This window comes from Manis javanica, chromosome 1 (genome assembly GCF_040802235.1).
Source record: "Manis javanica isolate MJ-LG chromosome 1, MJ_LKY, whole genome shotgun sequence".
Lineage (NCBI taxonomy): Eukaryota > Metazoa > Chordata > Mammalia > Pholidota > Manidae > Manis > Manis javanica.
In genome coordinates, this window is record NC_133156.1 from 184,334,290 (window position 1) to 184,361,573 (window position 27,284).

General features: G+C 34.3%; 1 protein-coding gene and 1 pseudogene across 6 annotated transcripts; one reads left to right on the forward strand and one right to left on the reverse strand.

Moving 5' to 3' along the window:
- The first annotated feature begins 3 nt into the window (after positions 1-3).
- On the forward strand, positions 4-27,284 carry NFU1 (NFU1 iron-sulfur cluster scaffold). Of its 6 annotated transcripts, none has more exons than XR_012120803.1 (9): positions 4-156; positions 2,364-2,461; positions 5,664-5,799; positions 9,664-9,730; positions 19,505-19,619; positions 22,410-22,470; positions 24,905-25,079; positions 25,645-25,735; positions 27,100-27,284. XR_012120803.1 is itself a non-coding variant. In XM_017667471.3 (9 exons), exons 3-9 carry the CDS (start codon positions 2,374-2,376, stop codon positions 27,142-27,144), a joined length of 687 nt encoding a protein of 228 aa, XP_017522960.1. In that variant the 5' UTR covers positions 41-156; positions 1,677-1,748; positions 2,364-2,373; the 3' UTR covers positions 27,145-27,284. The 6 variants fall into 6 exon arrangements, 5 of the variants coding, with proteins under 5 accessions (XP_017522951.1, XP_017522964.1, XP_017522960.1 ...); XM_017667471.3 differs by lacking the exon at positions 25,645-25,735 and adding an exon at positions 1,677-1,748 and having other exon boundaries at positions 41-156; XM_017667462.3 differs by lacking the exon at positions 25,645-25,735.
- On the reverse strand, positions 20,965-21,065 carry LOC118968338 (U6 spliceosomal RNA; annotated as a pseudogene).

Consider the following 27,284-nt stretch of genomic DNA (forward strand, 5'->3'; position numbering starts at 1 on the left):
TGCGTCTGCGCCTGCGCCTGCGCGGGGATTCGGCGCTCTATGAAGTTGGGCCAGACCTATCCGACGCTTGCGTACTCGGAGTAAGATGGCGGCGGCGGTGGCCGCCCGGTTAGGCGGTGCTGCTGCTGCGGCCGCTGCCGTGGGGCTCAGCAAGCGGTAGGTGATGTGCCTGGAGCTGCGTATAGGGATGCCTTCGGGCTTCGCCAGCAGGAGAGGCGCCGTCCCGCCCACCCTCCCGCAGATATAGAGGGGAGAAGTACCTCTGACCGACCAAGCCTTGGGGGCCGCCCTGTCACTGCAGTTGGGGTTGAGCTTTGAGGTGGGCGGCCAGAGGTGTGGCGGCTCCGCACCCCCAGTTCGGGCGGACTCTGCAGTGCCTCCTCCGAGGCCCTGAGACCCGGTGCTTGAGTCCCTGCGGTAGGGAAGCTCGCCAGAGACTGTAGAAACTGAATGGCAGAGCTGTTCTTAAATCGTGTGGCCCCTCCAGCCCTTCCACCACGTGCATGCACCCCTCTGCTTTTTAAACACAAAATCAGAATGTCATACAGAATGGAAGAGAGTATCTCGTCTCATTTACTCACTCTGTGTGAGGCCCAGAAAGGGGATATGACCAGTATGAGGTCACAGCTAGTACGTGATGGAACTCTGATGCGAATCCAGACACCTAGATTTTCTCTCCCGTCACCTAAACCCACTCTGTTCCCTTGTTTTTACTCCTCCCGGACGCCCTCCCTCTAGGTTTGGCCTCCCAGTGACATCTGGCAGGAGTGGTTAGGTGAAAGGCACTGAGGAATACAGTAGTCCCCAGTGTCGCTTTGGAACACAACGAGAAAAGGGCCTAACCGGCCTGACCTCGTGTTAGGAGTTTTAGCGCTAAATGATGCCTTTGAAGCTTAAATGCTTTCCCCCAAAAAATTCATTAGTAAAACGATTATTTGTTAGTCACCTCCTGTCTCCCTCACATGTTTGAGTAGATGATTTCCTGGAATAATTTAACTCAACCTTTGTTATTTTGTTACTTTAAGCCCAGCACTGTCAGACTATTTTTCCATTCTGGTGCCTTTTTCCTGGACCAGAGGGACAAAAATACTGTTCTTCCAGTGTTATTTCCATATTTCAGGATATTCAAGATTTAGGCAGTAAGCTGCATAAGAAACTGAGCTTAAAAGGTTGCCTCTTAAAATGCCATTTTTATTTGTTTTTAAATGTAGATTCTTTTACATGATCAAAATTTTCACACCCTTGAACTTCATTCAGTAATTAATTATTGGGGACCTATCAAATAACACTGGTAACTAACATTCCTTGAACACTTACTATATAGCACTCTTCAAGGATTAGTTGGATCCATCTTTGCCCTTTGAATATTCATTATTGAAATGCAGAACTGAGGCCATGGTGCTAGATGCTAGAGATACAGAAATGAAGACAGTCCTTCCCCTTAATGAATTTGCAGATGAAAATAAATGTTAAAAAAAAGTGGTCATATATATACTTAAAAATTCTTCAATGTTTCCTGTAAAACAAAAATTATAATGGATGGCAATAGCAATAGTTTTTTTAAACAATCTGGATTTTAAAGTAACATCAGATTTCTAAAATCTTTCACTACTAAAGTCTCCTTTTATTTCCTTTTTCCATAATAATTTGCTTTTCCCTTCTCCCTTTGTTTTCAGTTTGTCAAAGCCGTGAAAAAATAGCCCATCGACACCTCGGTCGGAGTGAAATAACCAAAGTTACAACACGGGGTTAATATTTTTCTAGTCAAAACATAACACAGATTGTTGGCTTCTTCAGCAGTTTGGAGAACAGTATACTTTTTATTGGACTATTTGAAATAATGATGTACCTTTCAAAACAAGTAGTATAGATTATCTCTAGGGAAACATGGTAGAGACAGAAAAAGAGGGAGACATTGTACTGTATTTTGTTTGAACCATATAATTCTTATTACATAATTTTTAAAAATGTTAAAAAGGGAAAAACGGTTTATAGTTCTTTTGAGTCTTTCATACAGCTAAGAGGGACTCCAGGTTATAAATCACTAACGTAGATATTTTTCTGTTTCTTAACACTGGGTATTGCACTATTCTTTGTCTACTCAGTTACCAACGCTATACATTTCTACTTGAGCTCTTGTTTCTAAACTGTAGATAGGCTCATATAAAAAAGTGAAAATAATGTGGATGGAAAATAAAAATTTGGCTTTGTTATGGCTTTGAGAAACGGGAACAGCTTAAAAGACTCTTTAAGTGTCATTTTAACTTTTTATTAAGGTATTGATATACAATCTTATGAAGGTTTCACATGAGCAACATTGTGGTTACTACATTTCACCCATTTTAATTTCTTTTTAAATGTAGATTCTTTCACATGAATTCATACACCATTAAGAAACAGCCTTTGCATCAGTTTATACAAAGACCAGTTTTCCCACTACCTGCAACCTTATATTACACAGGTAAAATTTCACTTCTTTTTGAGTATGTTGTGTTTCAGAAGCTAATGAAACTGCTTGAATGAAATTTTAGGGGTCATAAAAGATGAGAATTTGTCAGTTTTCTTTCAGATGCCTATAATAGGAACATAGCATTTTTTCCTATCATAACAACACACTTTATCTAATTATTTCTTATACATTTCATTGGCATAAGATTTTGAGAATCCTGAACACAGTGTCCAATAGTTCTGTGAAATCTCAAGGACTTGTATAATACATACTCTGAAACATAAGAGTTGCTCAATAAATGATTTCTGAAATGAAAATATTATAAAAGTTACACATGGGTTTGTGTCAAATAATTGTGTATTTTAAGTTACTGCCCTCCTTATTTTGGTAAGAATACCCCTAAACTCAATAAATTTCTAGCTTTTATCCAGGCCTTAGAACATAGTACTTGAGTGTAGTTTTTCTTTTGTCAAAATAAATCACTGATTTTGTTGACAATCTTGTTGATGTTAAATGCTTATATTTTCTTCAATATTAGAAAAGGTGTGAAGATAGGATTTGAAAATTTTTGAAATGTGACCACTGTCATATAGTTAGGGGATCTTGGGAGGAGGATGTGTGTGTCTGTATGAATGCCTGTCTACTTGTGTGTGTGCTTATGGAACTGTAAGAGTTTGGATTCAGCTTTTGTTCCATTTCTGTTACTACCAAGAACACCTCCCTGTGGCCATACTCTGGAGGGTGGTTGTCTTTGGCTAATGGAATGAGTTGAATCAGGATACAGACCTTCCCTTCCCTATATATTGAGCAAGAACAGGAGTGCCTTGTGACTCCTTGAATCACAGAATGATTTAGGCATACATACTGAGTAACTTAGTATGTTAAGTTACTTTAATTGGATTTTAAATTTTGTACGACTGGATTATGTAGTCATCTAGACTTTTTAAATTGGAAACCTGCTGATTTTAGCCTTTGATACTGACTTTAAGCACCATTAGTCTAAATTTTGTGGGAGTTTATGCCCACCTATTTTCCTATTACATATTAGTATTAAGCAAAATAAGAAAATTTATTATAGGTCAGTCTCCTTATCCTTTTGTAACCCTTGTGACACTTTTAGGGGCATTTTCCTGGACTATAGACCTGGGAGTCATTTTTGAAATGCCTAGTTGAATGCAGTTTAAACTATAATTGTAATGATTTTGTTAATACCTAGTCAAATCACTCTTTTAGAATAGCATTTGTTCATGTCAAAAGAGAAAATTTATGTAATGATGTCATATGTTGTATTTTCTACTTCAGACAGTATATATATAAGATTATGCTCTCTTAAATTTTTTTACATTTGTAGTTTTTGCCTTCAAATATTTCTAAAAATTTTTCTTCTTGCATGTGTAGTTTTACACAAATAGAATGAATAGAATAAAGATTTAATTCTTCAAGTATTGATGGAGTGCTTAATGTGTGCAGAAATTTTAGTTACCAATAAATTATTAAGAAAGGCTACAAGAAATGATTGGCCAGAAACAGGGTTTAAGAAAATCTTGTTTTTATTTTTATAGAAATTGGTGGCAATCTTTTGATTAATGTTTCATCTGAAAAATTGTCCCCTTGTAACACTGATGAATTTTCAGAGGAATTTATTGGTTGGAGGTATAAATATTTTAAATCAAGTACTTGGATATTGAGATTATCATTATTAATTTTTCACTTGTAAGATTTGCCTGGTCACTAAGTCACCAACTGATATCTCTGTAGGAAAAGACTTAAGTAAAACGTATGGGAGTTTAGTTTCAGTTCTTCTTCACCAAGGAAATAACTCAGTATCAGTTAGCTGGAACTGCATGGTGAGGTGCATTAACAACTCTCAGCCTTTGATTAGAATATTCTCTTTTAATGCTTAAAAAAAGCCCTTCCATTACCAACCATATGTTTTGCCAAATTTAATCTCTCTCTAATTTGAAATAAAATAGTTGGTTTTTGGTATTTTGTAATCTTTCCTAAAATTCATGGTATGAGGATTATGACAGGATAGAAGACTTATCGTAAATATATTTTCCTATTATGCTTGGCACTATTAAGTATGGAGTGGCAGTTTGCAAGTAAGTGCTGGAAAATTGGCCAGGCTTGAGTCCTGGCTCTTTCACATAATTAGCTGAGTAACTTTGAGTTTTAGTTCCCTCATATATAAATAGGATAAAAACAATGCCCTTTTGGGAGGATGTAAGGATTAAATGATACAGTTCATGTAGAGTGCTTAGCATCATGCCAAGCACATGGTATTTACTCAATAAATTAACGTATTTCAATATACTGCTCTAAAGTGAGATTTTTTTTCTTGTCAGAAGATGTATTTTCAAAATAATCAGGGCCTGTTTAGTTTTAAAACTATTAAAACCCCAGTGTATCCTCATGTCCCATAAGCTGTTGTCATTAATAGCAAGGTAGGAATTTGAAGATTTTGTTCTTTCTTTATAGCTTTAATGAATTCATTCTAAATCTAATCATGGCCCTGAAAGAAACAGAAGAAAAGAACCTGTAAATATAATTTTTAAATATTCAGAAAGTAATTCACATACAGTCCAACTTAATGATAATTTATAGTATCACTATAGCACTATAGACAAATTACTTATCGTTAAATCTCATTTCTTCATTTGTAAGATAGGAATAATGGAATCTTCCTCATATATGGAGTTATCAAAGGCTTAGTTAGATATATTTAAAGTACTTGACCCTGCCTCTGGCATGTAGTAAGTAAACACACAGTAAATATTAGTTGTTATTATAAATTTATTTGTTTTTAAAAGAATGGTCACACTTTGGAAGAAGAGAATATACCAATTTACTGTATTAATACCACATTGATGATAAATTATGATTCTGATGGCTGTTGGTACTAAGTCACCTATAGAATACATATAAGACTCCTGAATTATGATATGATATGCCTTCCTACTTAAGTGTAGAATATTGCTAGTATCTGTTGAGTAATGAAACGAAATAAACAGTATTAATATAAAATTGGCTACAGTTATCCTAAATGTATTGGTAATTTTTTTTTTCTTTTAAAATTCTCATTTTGTCAGCTTGGACAATAAAGCCATTTCTCTTTTCTAATTTTTTCTCATTTCTTTTGGTTCTCATAGTCCATCAACTTGTGAACTATTATTTTTTTCTAGAATAACATTCATTCTTCTTTTCTCTCTTTTAGTGAGATACATGTTTATTCAAACACAAGATACTCCAAATCCCAACAGTTTAAAGTTTATTCCAGGAAAACCAGTTCTTGAGACAAGGACCATGGATTTTCCCACACCAGCTGCAGCATTTCGCTCCCCCCTGGCTAGGTATATTACCATTTTTCATTTGCTTTTACCAAGAAGCATAACTGACTTTGGGGTTAAGGTAATCTCAGTTAGCCATTACATTTTTATGTGCATTGCATTATTTTTCAGTATAGAAAATACTTTATCTTCTTTTCAGATGAGAGATAAGGAAAAATAATACCGATTATTGATATTAGGAAATCCTCCTGAAAAGTTATGTATTTGATAGAGATGAAGCATGACTAAATAAGAATTTATATTTTTACTTAAGAAAAAAATCTGTTAAAATGATAGTATAAATTTCCATTCTAAATCTTTAAAACTGTTTTTAAAAAAGTGAAAATTTGCTCATTTTATTCTTAAAGATAGCTGAATTTCTGGATGTTTCAAAATGGATTATTTTCTAAAATATTCCACTCAGAACTATAAATGATAATAGTTATGCGGCATGATTTTCAAAAAACTACTCAGTGGAGACAGTTTTTAAATTCACTAAAGAGATGTTAAATGTATATCAGTAAAGCACAAAAGATAAAATTATTAGAATGAATCTCTTTTTAACTGATAGCTAGGGAAATTATTTATAATGAGAAATATTAGAGTCAGTATCAGTTGAAATTTTTGTAACCTAAGCCTGATACTGATTGTCAGGGATATTTGAAAAATAATGCTTAGATAACTATTTCTATACATTTAGCAATTTTGTATATCTCATATAGGGGAACCAGAATTATGCTTACTTCAGAAATGGTTTTTAAAATTTCTAATTAATAAAAATGCACATTTCTTTACTCTAAATATGCTGTTTCTCAGGGTATACCTTGTATGTTTTCACACTTTTTGTTATAAGTTGAAGAAATTTTTGTTCTATGACCCAGTACACACACAAACACACAAACACATATGTGTGAAACAAGTACTTGATGGGATAGTTTTCACCCTTACTGTGTGTAATGAATTGTATTTCCTTTCTTGTTCTCTTTATTTTATTCTGTTCTATTTTATCAGATAAAATCCTGGTCACTACATAATTGATTTCACAAGTTATTGGTGGATTTGAAAAACACTGCCTCATAGAACATTTATATGTGTACATAAAGTGTATACAAGGATGTTCACTGTTGCCTTGTGGGTAGTGTTAGCAAGTTGGAAACAACCGAAATATTCATCAGTAGAAAGAGTTTGATAAACTTTGTCCGTCTGTAGTCTGCAGATATTAGAAAGGATGACTAGGACCCATATTTACTATCATAGGATAACTTCTAAGACATACTGTTAAATGAAGAAAGCAAGTTGCAGATTAGTGAGTATAATATGGTTATAATATATATAAGAACAGAAACACAAAGTAACAAAAATGCACTGGCAAAAAGTTCTGGAAGAATACACATCAAAGTGATAACTGGATTTGAGAGGAATGATCAAGAGGCATTTTCACTTTATATGTACAGTTTGAAATGTTTACATTAAGAATGAGTTCATATATTTTGTATTAAAAAATATAAAAGTAAAAAAGCCTTAATTAATTCAGTTATAGATTATAGTTGGAGATTGTCAGATGTTCAGTTGGCAAAAGCACTTTTTAAATTAGTCTTTTGAAAGTAAACCATCCTGGATTCACAGAATTCATCATCTTCAATCAAGCAAAATTAATCTCATTTTTGTTGTTTTAGCAGAGGAATGTTTTTGCAATATGCTAGAATGTAAGTTTCATGAGGACAGACCAGTCTCTCTTGCTCCTCATTATATCCTTCGTTCTTAGTGCAATGTTTGGTACTCAGCAAGTTTTCAAATCTTCGTTGAATAAACAAGTAATGACTGAAGGGTGAATAAACAGTAATATATCTTATGTTAGGAAGGCATTTGACTTATTTCTATCATCCTTATAGACAAAACAAAGAAATGTAAGCAGCATATAAATCTGTCTCTAGTGATATGTAATAGAGCTCTGTATCACTGTAGTTGGTATGTTTATTCAGTACTTTTTTTTATTAGCATTGAAGATACACTTTCTCAGATGGAAGGAATTGCTTATTATGTTGGGTGGCAAAATTCACTGAAATTATCAAAAGTTTTATTTTACAACTTAACTGGTGGATTTGAAAAACACTTCGTTATAGAACCTCTGAGCTGATGTTCTGTAAGCCATGCCTTATAGGACTTGGCTGGAATGATAGTTTAAACAAATAAGATAAATCTAACAGGAACAAATATTAAGCCATGAATTAAAATTTTTTAAATGAATAGCACAGTTACGAAATGGAAAAATCTGACCTTTTCAGTTACTCGTGTTAGATATGATGCAGTGCTCAAGAAAGTCAACCAAACTTTAACAGTCATAGTATCCAGCCCAAGAGAGCTAACAGTCTTTTTACCCTGAAAAAGTAAGACTACATTTGGGATATTGTGTTCAATTCTGGGTATCATGTTTTATTTTGGACATTGACAAGTTTCAGTCATCCTAAGAAAAGTAACCTAAATAGCAGAACATGTGTAATAATGTTTGAAACTCCTCTTTCAGCTTTTTCTTTCTTCTAGGGACAGAACCTATAAAATCTTCCCTAAAGCAGTCCATTTAACATGGCCTATAGATAGGGTGATTCCTTTGCATGGTCTTTTCATTTGAGGCTTTGCTAACACTGCAGATGCACAGAGCCAATCAAGGCACCTACTTACAGGTCTGTGCTCAGGTATATTGGAACATAAGATGCAGCCAAGAACCTGTGACTACTTACAAATTTAATATTGAATGGTTGTGTGAAAGATTCAGATGACATTGTTAAAAACAAATTCCTAAATAATTTCAAACCAGTAATTCAAATAGCACTTTGAGTGGTAGACAATGAAAAGGAAAACCATGCCTTTCTTTGAAGTATGTTAGCTTTTATTCCTAAAGTTATGGGAAAGGAAACTGCTCAAGAGTGTTTACTAGGTTTGGTACGTATATACATCAGTGGTTAGGGAAGAAAGGTGCATTCCAAAATCCTGGGAGAGGCTTTTGAAATTATAATCTGACTTTCTTCCCTTCACAGGATTTTAATAGTAAGCTTTATTGAGATATAATTTATATGCAGTGAAGTTCAACTACAATCCAAAGATTTTTGTTAAATATATACAATTGTATAACTGCCACTAAAATAAAAATATAGCACACTTTTTATCGCTGCAAAAGATCTCTCATTTCCCTTTAAATTGAGTGCTCTTCACCACCACGCCCTGGTAACTTTTTTTTAGCAATGACTTTTTTAAAAAATTGCATTAAAAATTTTTTTTACCATCTTTGTTGAGCTATAGCTAACATAAAACATTATGTAAATTTAAGGTATACAATGTGATGATTTGATACATGTGTATATTGCAAATGATTACCCCAATGAGGTTAATTAACAAATTTATTACTCTATTGACAACTATTAATCTCTTTTTTGCCACTAAAATTTTGCCTTTCCTAGAGTCTTATATACATGTTTAGCTTCTTTCACTTAGCATAATGCTTTTGAGAGTCATCTTTGTTTGTATGTGTCAGTAGTTTTTTCCTCTTTATTGCTGAGTAGGTCTACATTGGATGAGTATATACAATCTCTTTAATTATTTACCAGTTGACAGATATTTCCAGATTTTTTTGATGATTATAAATAAAGCTGCTATAAAGATTCCTGTGCAAGTCTTTGTGGAGCATATATTTTCATTTCTCTTGGGTAAATATCTAGGACTGGGACTGCTAGATCATAGGGTGAGAGGGTGAAACAAGATTGGCCCCAAGTTGATCATTGTTGAAGCTGATGATGGGTATTGTTCTTTTACTTTTCTCTCTCCTTTTGTATATTTTTTAACTTTTTCCATAATAAAATATTTTATTATTTCTTCTTTTTTATTTCTTCACAGGCAGTTATTTAGGATTGAAGGAATAAAAAGTGTCTTCTTTGGACCAGATTTCATCACTGTCACAAAGGTAAACATAGGATTATATAAAATAATACATAAAGTACTTTTTAGTTTTTTTCCAAGTACAATGCCCCTCCCTGTTCTCAATGTATCTTATACATACTGTTACTGAAAATCTCAAACTTACTTCTCACTTTTCTCAAGTTAATTATTTAATAGAATTTTTAAGTTGAAATTAACTATAGTCCGGATCTCTTATTTTTCAAAAGAGAACTTGAGCTTTAGAGAGTTAAATACAGTGTCCAAGATTATATAGCTAACCTACGGCAGGCCAAGACTTAACCTTGACAGGACCAGAATTCAGTTTTCTGAGTATATTTTAAGTAGTTCATTTTTTTTCATTTGTAATTGAGGTTTTATTCATTGCTTTGATATTTTTACTAACTCTTTAATAGATAGGGTAAAAAGAGAAGCAAGCATCAAACTATACATACATATGTGTGTTTATGTGTATATATGTATGTGTGTGATGTATGTATATGTATATACATGCATGTATGTATGTGGTTGACCAATAGAATGATTGAATATATAGCTCCCTCAAAGTGGGACCTTTTATCATGACATTGACACATGGTACCTATCCGGCAATACTTAAGACCTTCACAGATAAGAGAAGTGGACTGTGTAAGTTCTGCAATGCTTGGTTAACCTTTTTTTTTTTTTTTTTTGGTATCATTAATATACAATCACATGGGCAACATTGTGGTTACTAGATTCCCCCCATTATCAAGTCCCCACCACATACCCCATTACAGTCACTGTCCATCAGCATAGTAAGATGCTACAGAGTCACTGCTTGTTTTCTCTGTGCTATGCTGCCTTCCCCATGCTCCCCTTACATTATATATGCTAATTATAATAATGCTTATTCCCCTCCTCCCTCCTTGCCAACCAGCCCTCCTCAGTCCTTTTCCCTTTGGCAACTGTTGGTTCATTCTTGGCTTCTGCGAATCTGCTGCTGTTTGGTTTCTTTGGTTTTTGCTTTATTGTTACACTCCACAGGTGAGTGAAATCATTTGGTACTTGTCTTTTTCCACCTGGCTTATTTCACTGAGCATGATACTCTCTAGCTAAATCCATGTTGTTGCAAATGGTAGGATTTGTTTTTTTCTTATGGCTGAATAATATTCCATTGTGTATATATACCACATCTTCTTTATCCATTCCTCTACTGATGGACACTTAGGTTGCTTCCATTTCTTGGCTATGTAAATAGTGCTACAATAAACATAGGGGTGCCTATGTCTTTTTCAAACTGGGCTCCTGCATCCTTAGGATAAATTCCTAGGAGTGGAATTCCTGGGTCAAATGGTATTTCTATTTTGAGTTTTTTGAGGAACCTCCAATCTGCTTTCCACTATGGTTGAACTAATTTACATTCCCACCAGCAGTGTAGGAGGGTTCCCCTTTCTCTGTATCCTCACCAGCATTTGTGTTTCCTAGTTTTTCAATGCTGGCTGTCTTTATTGGTGTGAGGTGATACCTCATTGTGGTTTTAATTTGCATTTCCCTGATAATAAGCGATATGGAGCATCTTTTCATGTACCTGTTGGCCATCTGAATTTCTTTGGAGAAGTGTCTGTTCATACCCTCTGCCCACTTTTTTATAAGGTTATTTGCTTTTTGGGTGTTGAGGCCTTTGAGTTCTTTATATATTTTGGATGTTAACCCCTTGTTGGATATGTCATTTACAAATATATTCTCCCATACTGTAGGATGCCTTTTTGTTCTGCTGATGGTGTCCTTTGCTGTACAGAAGCATTTTAGTTGGATATAGTCCCATTTGTTCATTTATTTTGTTTCCCTTGCCCGAGGAGATGCTTTCAGGAAAAAGTTGTTCATGTTTATATTCAAGAAATTTTTGCCTATGTTTTCTTCTAAGAGTTTTATGGTTTCATGGCTTACATTCAGGTCTTTGATTCATTTTGAATTTACTTTTGTGTATGGGGTTAAACAATCCAGTTTCATTCTCTTACATGTAGCTGTCCAGTTTTGCCAACACCAGCTGTTGAAGAGGCTGTTATTCCCCCATAGAATATCCATGGCTCCTTTATCGTATATTGACCATATATGCTTCGGTTTATATCTGGGCTCTGTAGTCTGTTCCATTGGTCTATGGGTCTGTTCTTATGCCAGTACCAAATTGTATTGATTACTGTGGCTTTATAGTAGAGCTTGAAGTTGGGGAGTGTAATCCCCACCCCCACTTTATTCTTCCTTCTCAGGATTGCTTTGGCTATTCGGAGTCTTTTCTAGTTCCATATGAATTTTAGAATGATTTGCTCTAGTTTGTTGAAGAATACTGTTGGTATTTTGATAGGAATTGCATTAAATCTGTAGATTGCTTTAGGCAGGGTGGCCATTTTGACAGTATTAATTCTCCCTATCCATGAACATGGAATATGTTTCCATTTATTGGTAGCTTCTTTAATTTCTCTCATGAGTGTCTTGTAATTTTCAGAGTATAGGTCTTTCACTTCCTTGCTAGGTTTATTCCTAGGTATTTTATTATTTTTGACGTAATTGTGAATGGAATTGTTTTCCTGATTTCTCTTTCTGTTAGTTCATCATTAGTTTATAGAAATGCAACAGATTTCTGTGTATTAATTTTGTATCCTGCAACTTTGCTGAATTCAGATATTAAATCTAGTAGTTTTGGAGTGGATTCTGCAGGGATTTTTGTACAATATCATGTCATCTGCAAACAGGAACAGTTTAATTTCTTCCTTGCCAATCTGGATGCCTTTTATTTCTTTGTGTTTGACTGCTATGGCTAGGACCTCCAGAACTATGTTGAATAAAAGTGGGGAGAGTGGGCATCCTTATCTTATTCCAGATCTTAAAGGAAAAGCTTCCAGCTTCTCACTGTTAAGTACAATGTTGGCTGTGGGTTTGTCATATATGGCCTTTATAATGCTGAGGTACTTGCCCTCTATACCCATTTTGTTGAGAGTTTTTATCATGAATGGATGTTGAATTTTGTCGAATCCTTTTCCAGCATCTATGGAGATGATCATGTCCTTTTTGTCCTTTTTGTTTATGTGGTGGATGATGTTGATGGATTTTCGAATGTTGTACCATCCTTGCATCACTTGAATAAATCTTACTGGTCGTCGTGGATGATCTTTTTGATGTATTTTTGAAGCTGGTTTGCTAATATTTTGTTGAGCATTTTTACATCTATGTTCATCAGCTATATTGTTCTGTAATTTTCTTTTTTTGTGGTGTCTTTGCCTGGTTTTGGTATTAGAGTGATGCTGGACTAATAGAATGAGTTTGGGGGCATTCCCTCCTCTTCTACTTTTTGGAAAACTTTAAGGAGGATGGGTATTAGGTCTTCACTAAATGTTTGATAAAATTCAGCATCTGGTCCAGGAGTTTTGTTCTTAGGTAGTTTTTTGATTACCAATTCAATTTCCTTTCTGGTAATTGGTCTGTTCAGATTTTCTGTTTCTTCCTTGGTCAGCCTTGGAAAGTTGTGTTTTTGTAGAAAGTTGTCCATTTCTTCTAGGTTATCCAGTTTGTTAGCATATGATTTTTCATACTGTTCTCTCATAATTCTTTGTATTTCTGCGGTGTCTGTAGTGATTTTTCCTTTCTCATTTCTGGTTCTGTTTGTGTGTAGACTCTCTTTTTTTCTTGATAAGTCTGTCTAGAGGGTTTATCTATTTTGTTTATTTTCTCAAAGAACCAGCTCCTGCTTTGATTGATTCTGTTGTTCTTTTCTTCTCGATTTTTTCTGCTCTAATCTTTATTATGTCCCTCCTTCTACTGACTTTTAGGCCTCATTTTTCTTCTTTTTCTAGTTTCGTTAATTGTGAGGTTAGACTGTTCATTTGGGATTGTTCTTCTTTCTTGAGGTAGGCCTGCATTGCAGTATACTTTCCTTTTAGCATGTCCTTCGCTGCATCCCACAGATTTTGCAGTGTTGAATTATTGTTGTCGTTTGTCTCTATAATTATTGCTTGATCTCTGTTTTTTTTTGTCATTGATCCATTGATTATTTAGGAGCATGTTGTTAAGCCTCCATGTGTTTGTGGGCTTTTTCATTTTCTTTGTGCAATTTATTTCTAGTTTCATATCTTTGTGATCTGAGAATATGGTTGGTACAATTTCAATCTTTTTGAATTTACTGAGGCTCTTTTTGTGGCCTAGTATATGATCTATTCTTGAAAATGTTCCAAGTGTACTTGAGAAGAATGTGTATCCTGTTGCTTTTGGTCGAAGTATTCTGTAGATGTCTTTTAGGTCCATCTCTTCTAATACATTGTTCAGTGCCTCTGTCTGTTTAATTATTTTCTGTCTGGTTGATCTGTCTTTTGGAGTGAGTGGTGTGTTGAAGTCTCCTAAAATGAATGCATTGCATTCTATTTCCCCCTTTAATTCTGTTAGTATTTGTTTCCCATATGTGGGTGATCCTGTGTTGCGTGCATAGATATTTATAATAGTTATATCCTCTTGTTGGACTGACCCCTTTATCATTATGTAAAGTCCTTCTTTGTCTCTTGTGACTTTCTTTGTTATGAAGTCTATTTTGTCTGATACAAGTACTGCAACTCCTGCTTTTCTCTCCCTATTATTTCATGAAATATCTTTTTCCATCCCTTTACTTTCAGTCTGTGTATGTCTTTGGGTTTGAAGTGAGTCTCTTGTAGGCAGCATGTAGATGGGTCTTGTTTTTTAATCCATTCAGTGACTCTGATTGGTGCATTCAGACCATTTACATTTAGGGTGTTTATTGATAGGTATGTACTAATTGGCATTGGAGGCTGTAGATTCATGGTTACCAAAGGTTCAAAGGTAATTCCCTTACTATCTGAGAGTCTAATTTAACTCACTTAGTATGCTATTACAGACACAACCTAAAGGTTCTTTTTTTTTTTCATTCATTTTCTTCCTCCTTCATTCTTTATATATTAGCTATCATATTCTGTGCTCTTTGTTTATTCCTTGATTTAGTTTGGGGCTAGTTGATTTGAGTTTGCATCTGCTTAGTAATTAATTGTTCTGCTTTCTTTGCTGTGGTTTTATTTCCCCTAGTGACAGTTATTTAGCCTTAGGAATACTTCCATCTATAGCAGTCCCTCCAAATGCACTGTAGAGGTGGTTTGTGGGATGTAAATTATCTCAGGTTTTGCTTGTCTGAAAATTGTTTAATGCTTCCTCCAAATTTAAATGACAGTATTGCTGGGTAGAGTATTCTTGGATTGAAGCCCTTCTGCTTCATTGTATTAACTATTTCATGCCACTCCCTTCTGGCCTGTAAGGTTTCTGTTGAGAAGTCTGATGATAGCCTGATGGGTTTTCTTTTCTATGTGAGTTTTTTTCTCTCTCTAGCTGCTTTTAAAAGTCTGTCCTTATCCTTGATCTTTGCAATTTTGATTATTATATGTCTTGGTGTTGTCTTCCTTGGGTCCCTTGTGTTTCAAGATCTGTGCACCTCCATGACCTGAGAGACTATCTCCTTTCCCAGACTGGGAAAGTTTTCCGCAATTACCTCGTCAAAGACACTATCTATCCCTTTTTCTCTCTCTTCTTCTTCTGGTCCCCCTATAATGTGAATATTGTTCCGTTTGGATTGGTCATACAGTTCTCTCAATATTCTTTCATTCTAGAGATCCTTTTTTTCTCTCTGTGCGTCAGCTTCTTTGTATTCCTCTTGTCTAATTTCTATTCCATTTACCATCTCTTCTCTCATCTAACCTGCTTTTAAATCCCTCTATTGTATGTTTCATTTCAGGTTTGGAATTTCTTAATGATTGACTCTCCATCCTAAATTTGTCCCTGAGTTCTGAAATATTATTCTGTACCTCCATGAGCATGTTTATGATTTTTATTTTGAGCTCTCTTTTGGGAATATTGGTGAGTGCAGTTTCATTTGGCCCTTTTTCTGGTGTTTGCGAGATTTTTGTTTGAACCAGGTTCCTTTGACATTTCATATTTTTACGTAGTACCCTCTAGTGCCCAGAAGCTCTAGTCTCTGGAGCTGCTCAGCCACTGGAGTGATGTCAGGGGTGACAGAGGAGCAGTGCTGGTGTCTGGGGGGAGGAAAGAGCTATTTCCTGCTTCCCACCTGCAGTGCCTGCACCGACTTTCAGAACCATTGGGCCAGCACACAGGTGTAAGCCTCTGTGCTTTGTGTCTGCAGCTGCCATAGGCGGGGCCTCCCTTTGGTTGGCCTCACACCAGGGCAGGGACTGCCAGTTTGCTAGTTGGTGCCAGCAGGCCAGGAGGAAGGCACAGCAGGCTGTGTATCAAAGTGGGGGGCCTTGGAGCTGTGTAGCCAGCCAGGGGCATGGAGCGCCTGAAGCTTCTGAAAGTTCCCAACCTGCTGGGCAGAGCGCGCCCAGACAACCTTGTCTTCCTATCCCTTTTCCTGCGCAGCAAGCTCCATGCAAACACTGTCCCTTCAGTAGCCCTCTTGTTGCTAGGAAGCCTCTCAGACCACCTGCCTTTCCTTTCTCCCAGAGCAACCAGATGTGGCTGCTCCACAAATCCTCCACAAATGGCTGGAATCTCAGTCTCTCCATGTATTTCACTTTTCTTAGCTTTCCAATCGCACTAATCTCCAGAGCACCATGCAATGTAGGTTTGTTCTCCCAAAGCAGATCTCCAGGGCTGGGTGTTTAGCAGTCCTAGGCTTCCACCCCCTCCCTGCTCTTATTTCTCTTCCTCCTGCCAGTGAGCTGCAGTGGAGGAAAGGCTTAGGTCCTGCTGGATCAAGACTTTGGTATGATAACATGTTTTGTGAGGTCTGCTCTGTTTTCCAGGTATATGCAGTCTGGTGCAGCCTTCTTTCCTATTACTCTTTTAGGATTAGTTTTAATTATATTTTCATAATATATGTGGTTTTGGGAGGAAATTTCTGTCTCACCTCTCACGCCACCATCTCGAATCTGGTCTCTCACTTGGTTAACTTTTAAATGACAAAAAATCAAGCTACATATGCTACTTATTCTGACAGTTGAGGTAGTATCTGCTAGAAAAGGCTGTTTCATTTTTAAGTCTACTAGATTAATGAGAAATGAACTATTTACATTTGAACTGTGTTTTCTTTTGAAATCTGTTAATTGATATTTATGCACTGAACTTAATCAATTGTCCAATTTTGCATCAAAATCAAAAATTTTCATTCAACTCTTAAGCAGTTTGAAAGGATTACTTTCTTTTGATTCACCATAAAAGTAGACATACTGGGTTAGCAACATGTTGGATCTAGTCCAGTATTCTCTTTTAGCTAGTATGTGTGGAGAAGAATTATGATTTTCCTAGTTGGTAGCAGTCATTACCCTGTTTATTTTCTTAACTGCACTATCCCTTAATTATATTTTATTTTTATTACCTGTCTTTCCTGTACTAGAATGTAAACTCCATGAAGATAAAGATTGTCCATCTGAAGTTCACCTAGAACAATACCTGGCACATACTGTGCACTTCAAGCAATTTTTGTAGAAGTAATCAATTATGTAAAATTTCAGAAACTGAATTTTTAGGCTTCAAGTGGTTTCCCTAAAAGAAAGGGTTGTGTTGAACAACTCTGTGTTAACCAGTCCCCAGTCTTTAACATTCTGTAGACATCTAGCCTATCTTTGTGGTTCAGGTTTCATTGTTTGTTATCTTTGATACTTTTTGAAGGGGAGAAAAGGACCAGCATTTATTTTGATTTTTGTTACTGAAATATTGTTGATATAGAATCTTATATTGGTTTCAAGTATATAAAACAGTGGTTCAGCAGTTACCCATCTTATTAAATCCTTAAATCCCCACAAGTACAGTTACTGTCTGTCAACATAGCAAGATGTTACAGAATCGTTGACTATATTCTCCATGCTGTACTACTATCCCTGTGACCAATTTATATTATGATTGAGAATTTTTGTGCCCTTTTATCCCGCTCTCCCATCCACTTACTCCAGATGCTCCCCCATGGTAACCACCAGTCACTTCTCAGTGTCTGTGAGTCTACTGTGGTTTTTGTTCATTCTGTTTTGTTCTGTTTTTGTATTCCACAAATAAGTTGAGATCTTATGGTATTTGTCTTTCATCTCCTAGCTTATTTTATTTCACATATAATGCCCTCTAGGTCCAATATTTATTTTTAAAACCTCCAACAAGTCTGATATGGCACTAGTGCTTTACATATATTATCTTATTTAATTCTTAAAACTGGGTATTTTTTTTAATTGAAGTATAGCTGATGCACAATCTTACATTGGTTTCAAGTATACAACACAGTGGTTCAACATTCAACTGGGTATTCTTTTCTTCATTTTACAAGTGGATAATTATATATTTAAGTTTTTATTTAGTTTTTTTACATATAGCCTATGCTGTATATAAACATTTTTTTAGCTGAAAACATGATTATATCCTAGAGTTTTTTGTCTTGATTTGATTTTGGTTAAGTTATCTTTTACTTCCTTCTCCTCTCATAGTTTGATTACTGTTCCTGAAATTTCTCCAGGTGCACTATTTTTTCTTAAGTGAAGTGATATAACTAATAAATAATACTCCAACTTAGGGCATACACTGGCATTTAATAGGTAGAATAGTAAATTTTTTTGTTTTATTTCAGTTACTTTCCTATTCATAGACTTCCTTTTTAATTTGTAGTTGGTAATTCAGAGGCTTCTTTATGAATCATTTATGTAGTTTTTTTCTAAATGTATAAGTGTATTTACAGCTTGTATGCTGCCTTTTTTCTCAGTCAGACTTCAGAATATTTTTCGTCCTTTTGTTACCAGTGTTTCCTTTCTCAGTAGACCCTATTACTTAGTGAAGATCTGAGATAGCCCACTGATCCAGCTTCCAAATAATTTATTAAAATGTTATGTAGAAGTACTTCCCATTTCCAATCACTAAGGCATGTCACTAGCTTTGCTCTTATATCCATATCAATGCCCATTTCTCTTTTTTCTGGTACCATGGCTAAACTGGTTTTTGATCCATGACAAAAATAGTCCCTTTTATGCATGTAGACTCAATTTTTAGTAGTATTTAAGCATACCCTATCTGACAGGCTCCTGAGAGTCTGAAAGGACTGCATCTAATAGTTTTTTCTCCTTAAGAGCTTTTCTTTAAAAAACTAAAGCAAAAAAACATGCTCCTTTTTTGTCTTTTGAGATGTTAGTACTATTTAGGTATTTAGTAACCCTATCTTTTTTTAGGGGATCAACTAGCTGGCCTGATACAGAGGTAAAATAGTTATGGTACTGGTCTTGTTGAAAGCCTACAAGTCCTCTAGCACAGTAGCCGTAGAGAATACATGTTATGTGTTTTGGTTCTATACTTGTGTTGTCAGATTTCTTCAGTACTCTTGAGTAATATATGCAGGTTGAATTTTTTGAAGAGTTATGGGATATCCTATATATTTGGTCAAGTAGTTCTATCCCATTTTCTTTAAAAGAATGGAAAATCTCTTCATTGTCCTCTTTAAACACAGAGAAGCTATTCAGTATTTTAAGTCTTCTCACCTCATGAAAAAATATCTTTTAAGCATTTTGGTATCCTCTATGAAAGGCATGGGACATACAGCACACTTGGTTTGATGGCTTAAGTAAATGAATGGATGAATGAGGAATCTAAGATTGTGTCTTCTGAAAGTGATTATAAACCAGATTCTTTAAGAACTGGAACTAACATGTATTCTTCAGAAATGGGTGCTGATACATAGTACAGATTGTATATAGGAAAATATTCTTAAAAGATACAAAGTATTGTTTTGTATTTGTCTTTGCCTTTGGGTGGAAATGTAGCATTTTCCTTTAAATATTTACAGGTAAGTGAAGAATTAGACTGGAATTTACTGAAACCAGATATTTATGCAACAATCATGGATTTTTTTGCATCTGGCTTACCTTTAGTTACTGAGGAAACATCTTCAGGAGAAGCAGGTAATTAATATTTATCTTTTTTTTAACTTTCTATTTTCTTCACATTTGTCTTGATTATCTTGATTTCAGAGGTCATGAGAATAGATTTTTATCATTGTACTATATTTAGCTCTGAAACCAATTCCGGGGGAAAACACTTCTAGGTTTAACCATCAATTTTGAAAACTTGTATATAAATTGAATCTATTATACAAAACTAAATTTTTCAATTCTAAAGATTTTCAGACACATAGAAAATAATACAATGCTTACCAATTTGCCCTTCTCTCAGATTTAACAAATGTTAATTTTTTTGCCATTATTACTTTAGACCCTTTTATTTATTATTATTAAAGTATCATTGATATACAATCTTACAGAAGTTTGACATGACCAACATTGTTGTTTCAACATTCACCTATGTTATCAAGTCCTTACGCCACTGCCCCCACCGCTGCCATTTCAGTCACTGTCTGTCAGCGTGGTAAGCTGCTATAGAGTCATTACTTGATCTTAGACCCATTTTAAAAATAAAATATTAAAGGTATAGCCAAATGCCCACAATACCCATCCCATTTCCCTTTTTACTTCCACAGCGATGTATGTAAACTTGGTTTATTTTTAAACTTTTACTACACAGTTTAGTCTCTGCAGGGAAGATACGTATTGGTTTTTGTTCTTAAACTTTAAATAACTTGTTATATGCAAATTACCTTTTTTCACTGAGTGTAATGTTTTGAAATATATCCATTTTGAAAAAATAGAGTTCTAATTAATTTAAGTGCTGGATAGTATTCCATTATATGAATAAGCTGCAGTTAATTAATTTATTTATGTTCAAGTGAATTGTTTATGCTAATTTCTATTATAGACATTGCTGCAGTGGACACCCTTGTACAAATCTCTTTGTGATATAATTTTAAAATATTTCAGCAGTTAAAAGTAGAGAGTTTCTTTAGAGTATATTCCTAAAAGCAGAATTGCTATATTGTAAATTGTTTTAATTTACGTGCAAATTAATCAGTTTATAGGAATTTCACCTTTTTTTATCTTTAGCATTAATGTCTTTTACATTTTTTACCAATATCATAAGTATAAATGTTATCTCTTTTTAATTGCCTTTCCTTGATTACTTCTGGTCCAGAAGGTTTTCATATGTTTACTGGCTATTATTTTCCTTGTCAGTAAATTTCCTGTACATAAATCTTTTGCGATTTTTTTTAAGTTGAGTTGTATGTGTTTTTTGTATTGATTTTATCAAGTTCCTAAAAAATGTTTTGTGTATCAGTCCTTTATTAGGTATATTCATAACAACTTCTCCCTAAACATGTCTTATCTTTTCATTCAGGATATTTTTGCCATTGAGAAATTTTTCTTTTTTTTTACAAATTTGTGTGCCATCTTTGCTCAGGGGCCAGGCTAATCTTCTCTGTAAAATTCCAGTATTGGTGCTGCTGAAGCAAGCACAGTTTTTTCTTTTTAATGGAGCAACATGTATTCATTATTTTCTTTGTGTTTTGTGCATTCGGTACCATTTTTTAATAACTTATTTTGTGTGAAGCACTTGGAAGAGTGTGTTAGTGCACATGTAGCTCTAAGTATTAGCTATGACTATTTTGTTGTTTTTCCTTTCTCCAGTATCTATTGTTTTGTGTGTATGTGTATATGTATGTATGTATATATTTGTATAATCATCTCTAGATGATATATAGTTCCACTTCTAGATATATACCCTAAATGAGTCTTATAAATGTACACACAAAACAACGCCTGGAAGCATGTTCATAGAAATAGTTTTAAAATATATCAGCAGTAAAAAGGAATGAACTTGATTGGGATATATCAATGTGAAAAGATGTAAAAGAAATATTAATTGATTAAAGGAAAATTGAAGGGTATGTTTATTACATATTCTTACATACATACCACTTATGCAAACTTTAATACACCTGTAAATGTAAACATGTACCAGAAGGATATACACTAAATTCATGATAGTAGTTGCCTATTGAAGCGATGGTTGGGCATGGATTAGGTTTGCTAATATAAGAGAATTTTGGTTTTATTATATTCTACTACTTACATTAATAAAAGACTCATTTAAAATAATTTAGTATTGATTATTATTTTGTTATCTCCAGAACTCTAGTGTTTGTGATAGTGTAATTTAAATTATTTGCATTTTTAGTTTTTCCCAGAGGTAAATAAATTTCTCAAAACAGACTCTTTAGACCCATAGAAAGGCACTGGTGAATATAAGTATATATGTAACCTTACAAAGTAAAAGAAAAAAATAAAACAAATGAGAAAAAACAACTTTTTGCTCAGATTTGTAGAATATTTTGGAAATATCCATGGGTTTACATCTATATTTAGTATGATAATCATTTTGAAAACCACTCATTGAGAAATTGAAAATGAACAACTTACAAAGTGGTGTGTCTTTTCGTTTCAAAGTTTCCATCAAAATCTAATCTCTTTTCTCTGCTATTTTTCCATCCTTGAGAATGATGAAAGTTTACAAATATATTGGCCAAAAATTCAAACCCTGGTATCATTAGTAGACCAAGTTATTTCAGTATACTCGCCGTTATCTCCAAATGTTGCATTGATCAATGCTCCTTAATTTTTCTTGAGGGAATCAGATGATCTTTCCATTTCCCAAAAATCTTACATCACCACACCAAGTTACATGTTCTGTGCTTTTATTTTTCAGATGAGATATTAAATTAAAATAATTGTTTTATTACTTGTATTTCCGTGGATGTAAAAGTTCTACTGTTCATACCTTTTATTCATAATTATTTCTAGGATCTGAAGAAGACGATGAAGTTGTGGCAATGATTAAGGAATTGTTAGATACTCGAATACGGTATGTTCTTATCTTTCTGCCTGAGATCATATTATACTGCAGAGGCAGTTTTCATTATAACAGTATACTTGTAGTTGTGAGTTTATAGTAGACTTCCAAAATAACTATAAGTTAATGTAAACCAAAGTAGGTAACAATGACAGTTGAATTGAAAACTTGTACATATTCACTCAAAATTTTAAAAAACATATCTAAACATTGTCATGAAGGAATTTATCTTTCTCAGTTACCATTTGGGCTTGATATTTTTATAATACCAAGTTTCTTAGAAAGGAAAAATGACTTAAGCTGTGTTTGGGAGGATTGTTAGGGGAGAAGTAACTACCTGTTTTCAGGCTGTTGCCCATAAGGAATAAATTATAAGTGAGTAGAGAACTGCAGGCATCTGCTTTTGCTTGTAGCAGACCAACAGTTCTGCTGAGAACTCCCAGAAAAGCTAGATAAAATACAATTAAAAAATTTTGGTTGAAGGCATTAGAAAGCTGCTAAAGCAAAGTAGATTCTGCAGAGACAGGAAGTCTCAGCTTCCCTTGGGATATTTGCTGATTCTTGGTGTGAGGCTAGAGTATGAGAAGCTGGGCAAAGAGCAGCTGCTAAGAACCAGAGAACCCATTTAGCTGTCAGCACGTTTGTTGAGATGGGAAGACGAAAATTAAAGTTATCAGTTACCAATGAACCTTTGGCTTAAAGGGCCAAGATACTAGAGAGAAGAGAAATGAAGAAAACATAAGCCTAACACTCAGAGGTTCTCCTGTCTTGCTTATTTTTAGCTTTGTAGGGTGTAAGAGACTAAGAAGTCAAACAAAAAGCAGTTGGGAAGCTGAACAGAGTTTTGGCATCTTACAGTGCTGGGGTCGGGGGGCAACAAAAATTTGAGTTTAGGATTGTCAGGGAGGGTGGGGCCTCACCAATATACAGGCTCTAAGTTGGGTTTCCTAGAGGATTATACCCTTGAAATGGAGGCAAACCAGAGGTAGATCAGTCCTTATAAAATTGTCCAGTATTGAGTGAGCTTCATTCTGTAGTGGATTGAGCAGCTGCCTAAAGATAGAATGAATCCTTTCTGATGTAATATAATTCCTAATCACTACAGTTTTTCATATCCATTGCCTATCACTCAGTCATGAATTATTAGTTGTACATAGAAACTGGGCCAAGAGAAAATGAAAGAAATCCACAGGTAACCTAGATCTTAAGAGTTATCAGACACGGCCTTTAAAATGATTGTCATGAAAGTATTCAAGGCAATGGAAAACAAGATGAAGAATTTCATTAGAGAATTAGACTCCATAAGAAAACATAATTTAGGGACTAAAAAATATAACTGAACTTCAGAACTAGTTAGATTAGTTTAACATCACATTGGACATTGTTGAAGAGAAGATTAGTATATTGGAATAGAGGTCAGTAAAAAATACCCACATTGAAACACAGAAAAGAGAATAGAAAATACAGGAAAAAGCATGAGAGACATATAGTACACGACAGAAAAGGTCTCAAATGTCCTATAGGGTTTTTAATATGTCTAGAATTAAAATGTATGACAAAAATATAAAAGGTGATGAATATACTATAGAAGACTTTGTGTTATCTGGTAATTAGTAAAAGTACTAGTTTTAATAGAATCTGACTAGCCAAGTAGGCATTTTGTAGGGTAAACACTAAATAAATAATAAAAAACTATAACCAACAAGTCAATAGAGGGGGAAATTCTGGCATATTTATTTAATGGCATACTGTGCAGCAGTGAGGTTGAATGAACTACTACTACATGCAGCAGTGTGGATGAATCTCAGCAAAAGAAGCCAGGTGCAAAATTATAAATACTATATATATTTAAAATGGAATTTATATTTATAAATTACAAAGTTAAAAAAGAGCAAAACTTATTAATGGTGATAGCAATTAAGATAATGGTCACCTTTGGGAGGAGTGATTAGAAGAGAGCACAGGGGGTACTTCTGGGATGCTAGTGTTCTGTTTTTTGGTCTGGGAAAAATGTTCACTTTGCGAAAATCCACTGAATTGATCATACATGATTTATGCATTTTTCTATATTAAAGTTATACTTCAGTGAAAGCTTACCTGAAAAAAAACCCCAGCATGTGTCAGTCTCCCTCTTCACCCAAAAGAACTGAATGAGTGTATCTTAGGTACTATCACTGTTAGAAAGTTTGAAATTTTAAATGCTTAAAAAGATTATTGATAAGATTAAAATGTAATAAGTAGAACAAATGTTGTACTAATGAGTTTTGACATTTTACTGAGAGTTAAAAAAAATTACAAATGAGACTAGCTGTAGTTACTGTTCTCTATTGTAAAAGTACCTCTAATTTTGTGAATTTTAACAACATAAAATCTAAGTTCTCAGTTGTATTAAATTGACAAAAACTTCTGCTCTTTTACATATGTCACAAATATTCTGTGAGCATAGGCCAACTGTGCAGGAAGATGGAGGAGATGTAATCTATAAAGGCTTTGAGGATGGCATTGTACAGCTGAAACTCCAAGGTTCTTGTACTAGCTGCCCCAGTTCGATCATTACTCTGAAAAATGGAATTCAGAACATGCTGCAGTTTTATATTCCAGAAGTAGAAGGTGTAGAACAGGTATGCAAGTATTATATGGCATTTTTAATTCAATATTAAAATAAATACTCAAAAAGAAATTCATGAGGTGACACTTTCTTTAAGGGGTGGATTTTGTGTTGCAGTTGTTACCACACTTGAAGGCTCCTAATTTTAGAATTAACTTCAGTGTTATTACTGCCTGCTACGTGGCAGGCATTCTTATAAATATTATCTTGTATAATATTTTACCAACACAGTGTATTAAGTGAGTCATTCCCATTTTGTACATAAGGAAATTGAGACTCAGAGGGCATCCTGCTGCTCTGTTACAGAAAAATTCTGAAAAGGGGATTCAAAACATGGAATTTTTATAGATGAGATTTATAAGTCTTTAGTGGAAGAGCTCCACTACATCATATTTAGCCACTTCTTGTTCTTAAATGTGCAAGCAGGAAACTCATTGAGAAATCATACTTGTACAGTAAAACAGTACTGAGTAAAGTTAGAGTTTTATCTATAGCCTATGTCAGCATTTTTTCTGCCCCAAGATACCTAGAGAACATAGCACAGCACCTTCCAGCAGTAATAATGATTCTCACTGCAGTGATTCTCAGCCAAGAGGCATGGCTTATGGAGAGAGATTATCAAGGAGGGAAAGAATGTATGGAAATCAGAATGTGAAAAAAACTCTTCAGGTAATTCTGTACCTTTAAGGAGAGGACATCTCCTCTTAGCTCCTTTGAGAATCATGCATCTCTGGGTAGTATTAAAACCTGTCCTTTTGATACAATACATGTCATCTCCTCTTTAAAGTCTTTATCAGTCCTCTGCTTGAAGCTGAGCTCTCCTTTGGTTCAAAGCCTCTTTCTGTGTACCTGGTTCAGCTTATGTTTATGGGTAAGTTCCTTGAGGGACTTATAATCATATCTAGGTCTTTGTGTTCCTCTGCAGCACTTAGTCCTGTGTGCTAAATATCTTCTATACATAGTTTATATTAAGTATTTGGAGATATTATTCCAAATTTAGAAATAATTCTGCCTAAAATAACGAGTTGATTGACAAAATTCTTTGTATTGGGTATATAAAATATTAATTCCATTTGTACTCAACCCAAAAGAAACTGAGAGAATTGTTTTTTCATTATTGTCTCAGATCAGAACCAGTTTCTTCTAGACTTTTTTTAAACTTATTTTTGTTCCATTTTCCTCTGTATGCCTTTTTAAAAAACTATATTACTTGACACTTTGGTGGATTGATGTTTCTATTCACTTGCCCAGGGTGGTGTGTTGAATTGACAATAAGGTTATAAATTTAAATTGACACTTGATTGTAGTAGGTGTGGTGAAGAGAAAAAAAGTTCTTAGGTTTTTATAACTCTTTTCCTCCTGAAAGGAATTGGTCTTTTTTATCTGAGTAATATATTAATTCATGAAAAGATACTGATCTTTTCATTTTTTTCTTCAAATATTCATTAGTATTTTTCTTAAATTACTAGAAATGAAAGCCTTCACAATTTTTCTTGGATTTAAAATAAATTTTTATCTGAGTAAGACCAAAATAATTAGTTGCTAGTATGATACTTTGTTCCTTCACTTTTTTTAGGGGTTCATTTTTATAATATATAGTTTTATAGTAAGAGTTTGATATAGCTCCTCCCCAGAATATATTTAAGTAAAAAAAGTGCTTTTGGGAAACAAAAAACTAAAAAGAGTCACTTACATTAATCTTATAGCTAAGAAATACCAGTTAATCATTATCATCTCTGTCTAGCTAGGACTCTGCTATTGAAAGCCTCTTTTCAGGCAAGAAAGAGAGACTGGTGCTTTAATTAATTTGCTGTATTCAATTTGCTTTTATGTTGTTAGGGTAACAGGTTATGATGCAAACCTTGTGCTTTGGGGGCTTTTGATAGATGTATTCTTATTGTTATAGAATGTTATATGATATTCATGTTATAACAATGACGTGAATTGGTATATGGTATAATGTAAAATCAGGAAAATAGCAATGTCTAATCCTAACTTAAATTCTTTGTTTTTGTTTTTTTGTTTTGTTTTAGGTTATGGATGATGAATCAGATGAAAAAGAAGCAAACTCACCTTAAAATAATTTGAGTTTTCTTTGGGCCCAGTAGTCGGACTTGTTGATAATATTATATACCAAGCTTTTATCTGCTAAGGAACTTGAGGATAATAAAATAGACAAATAGGCCCTTTCTTTAGAAATATATAAATATTGAATGTT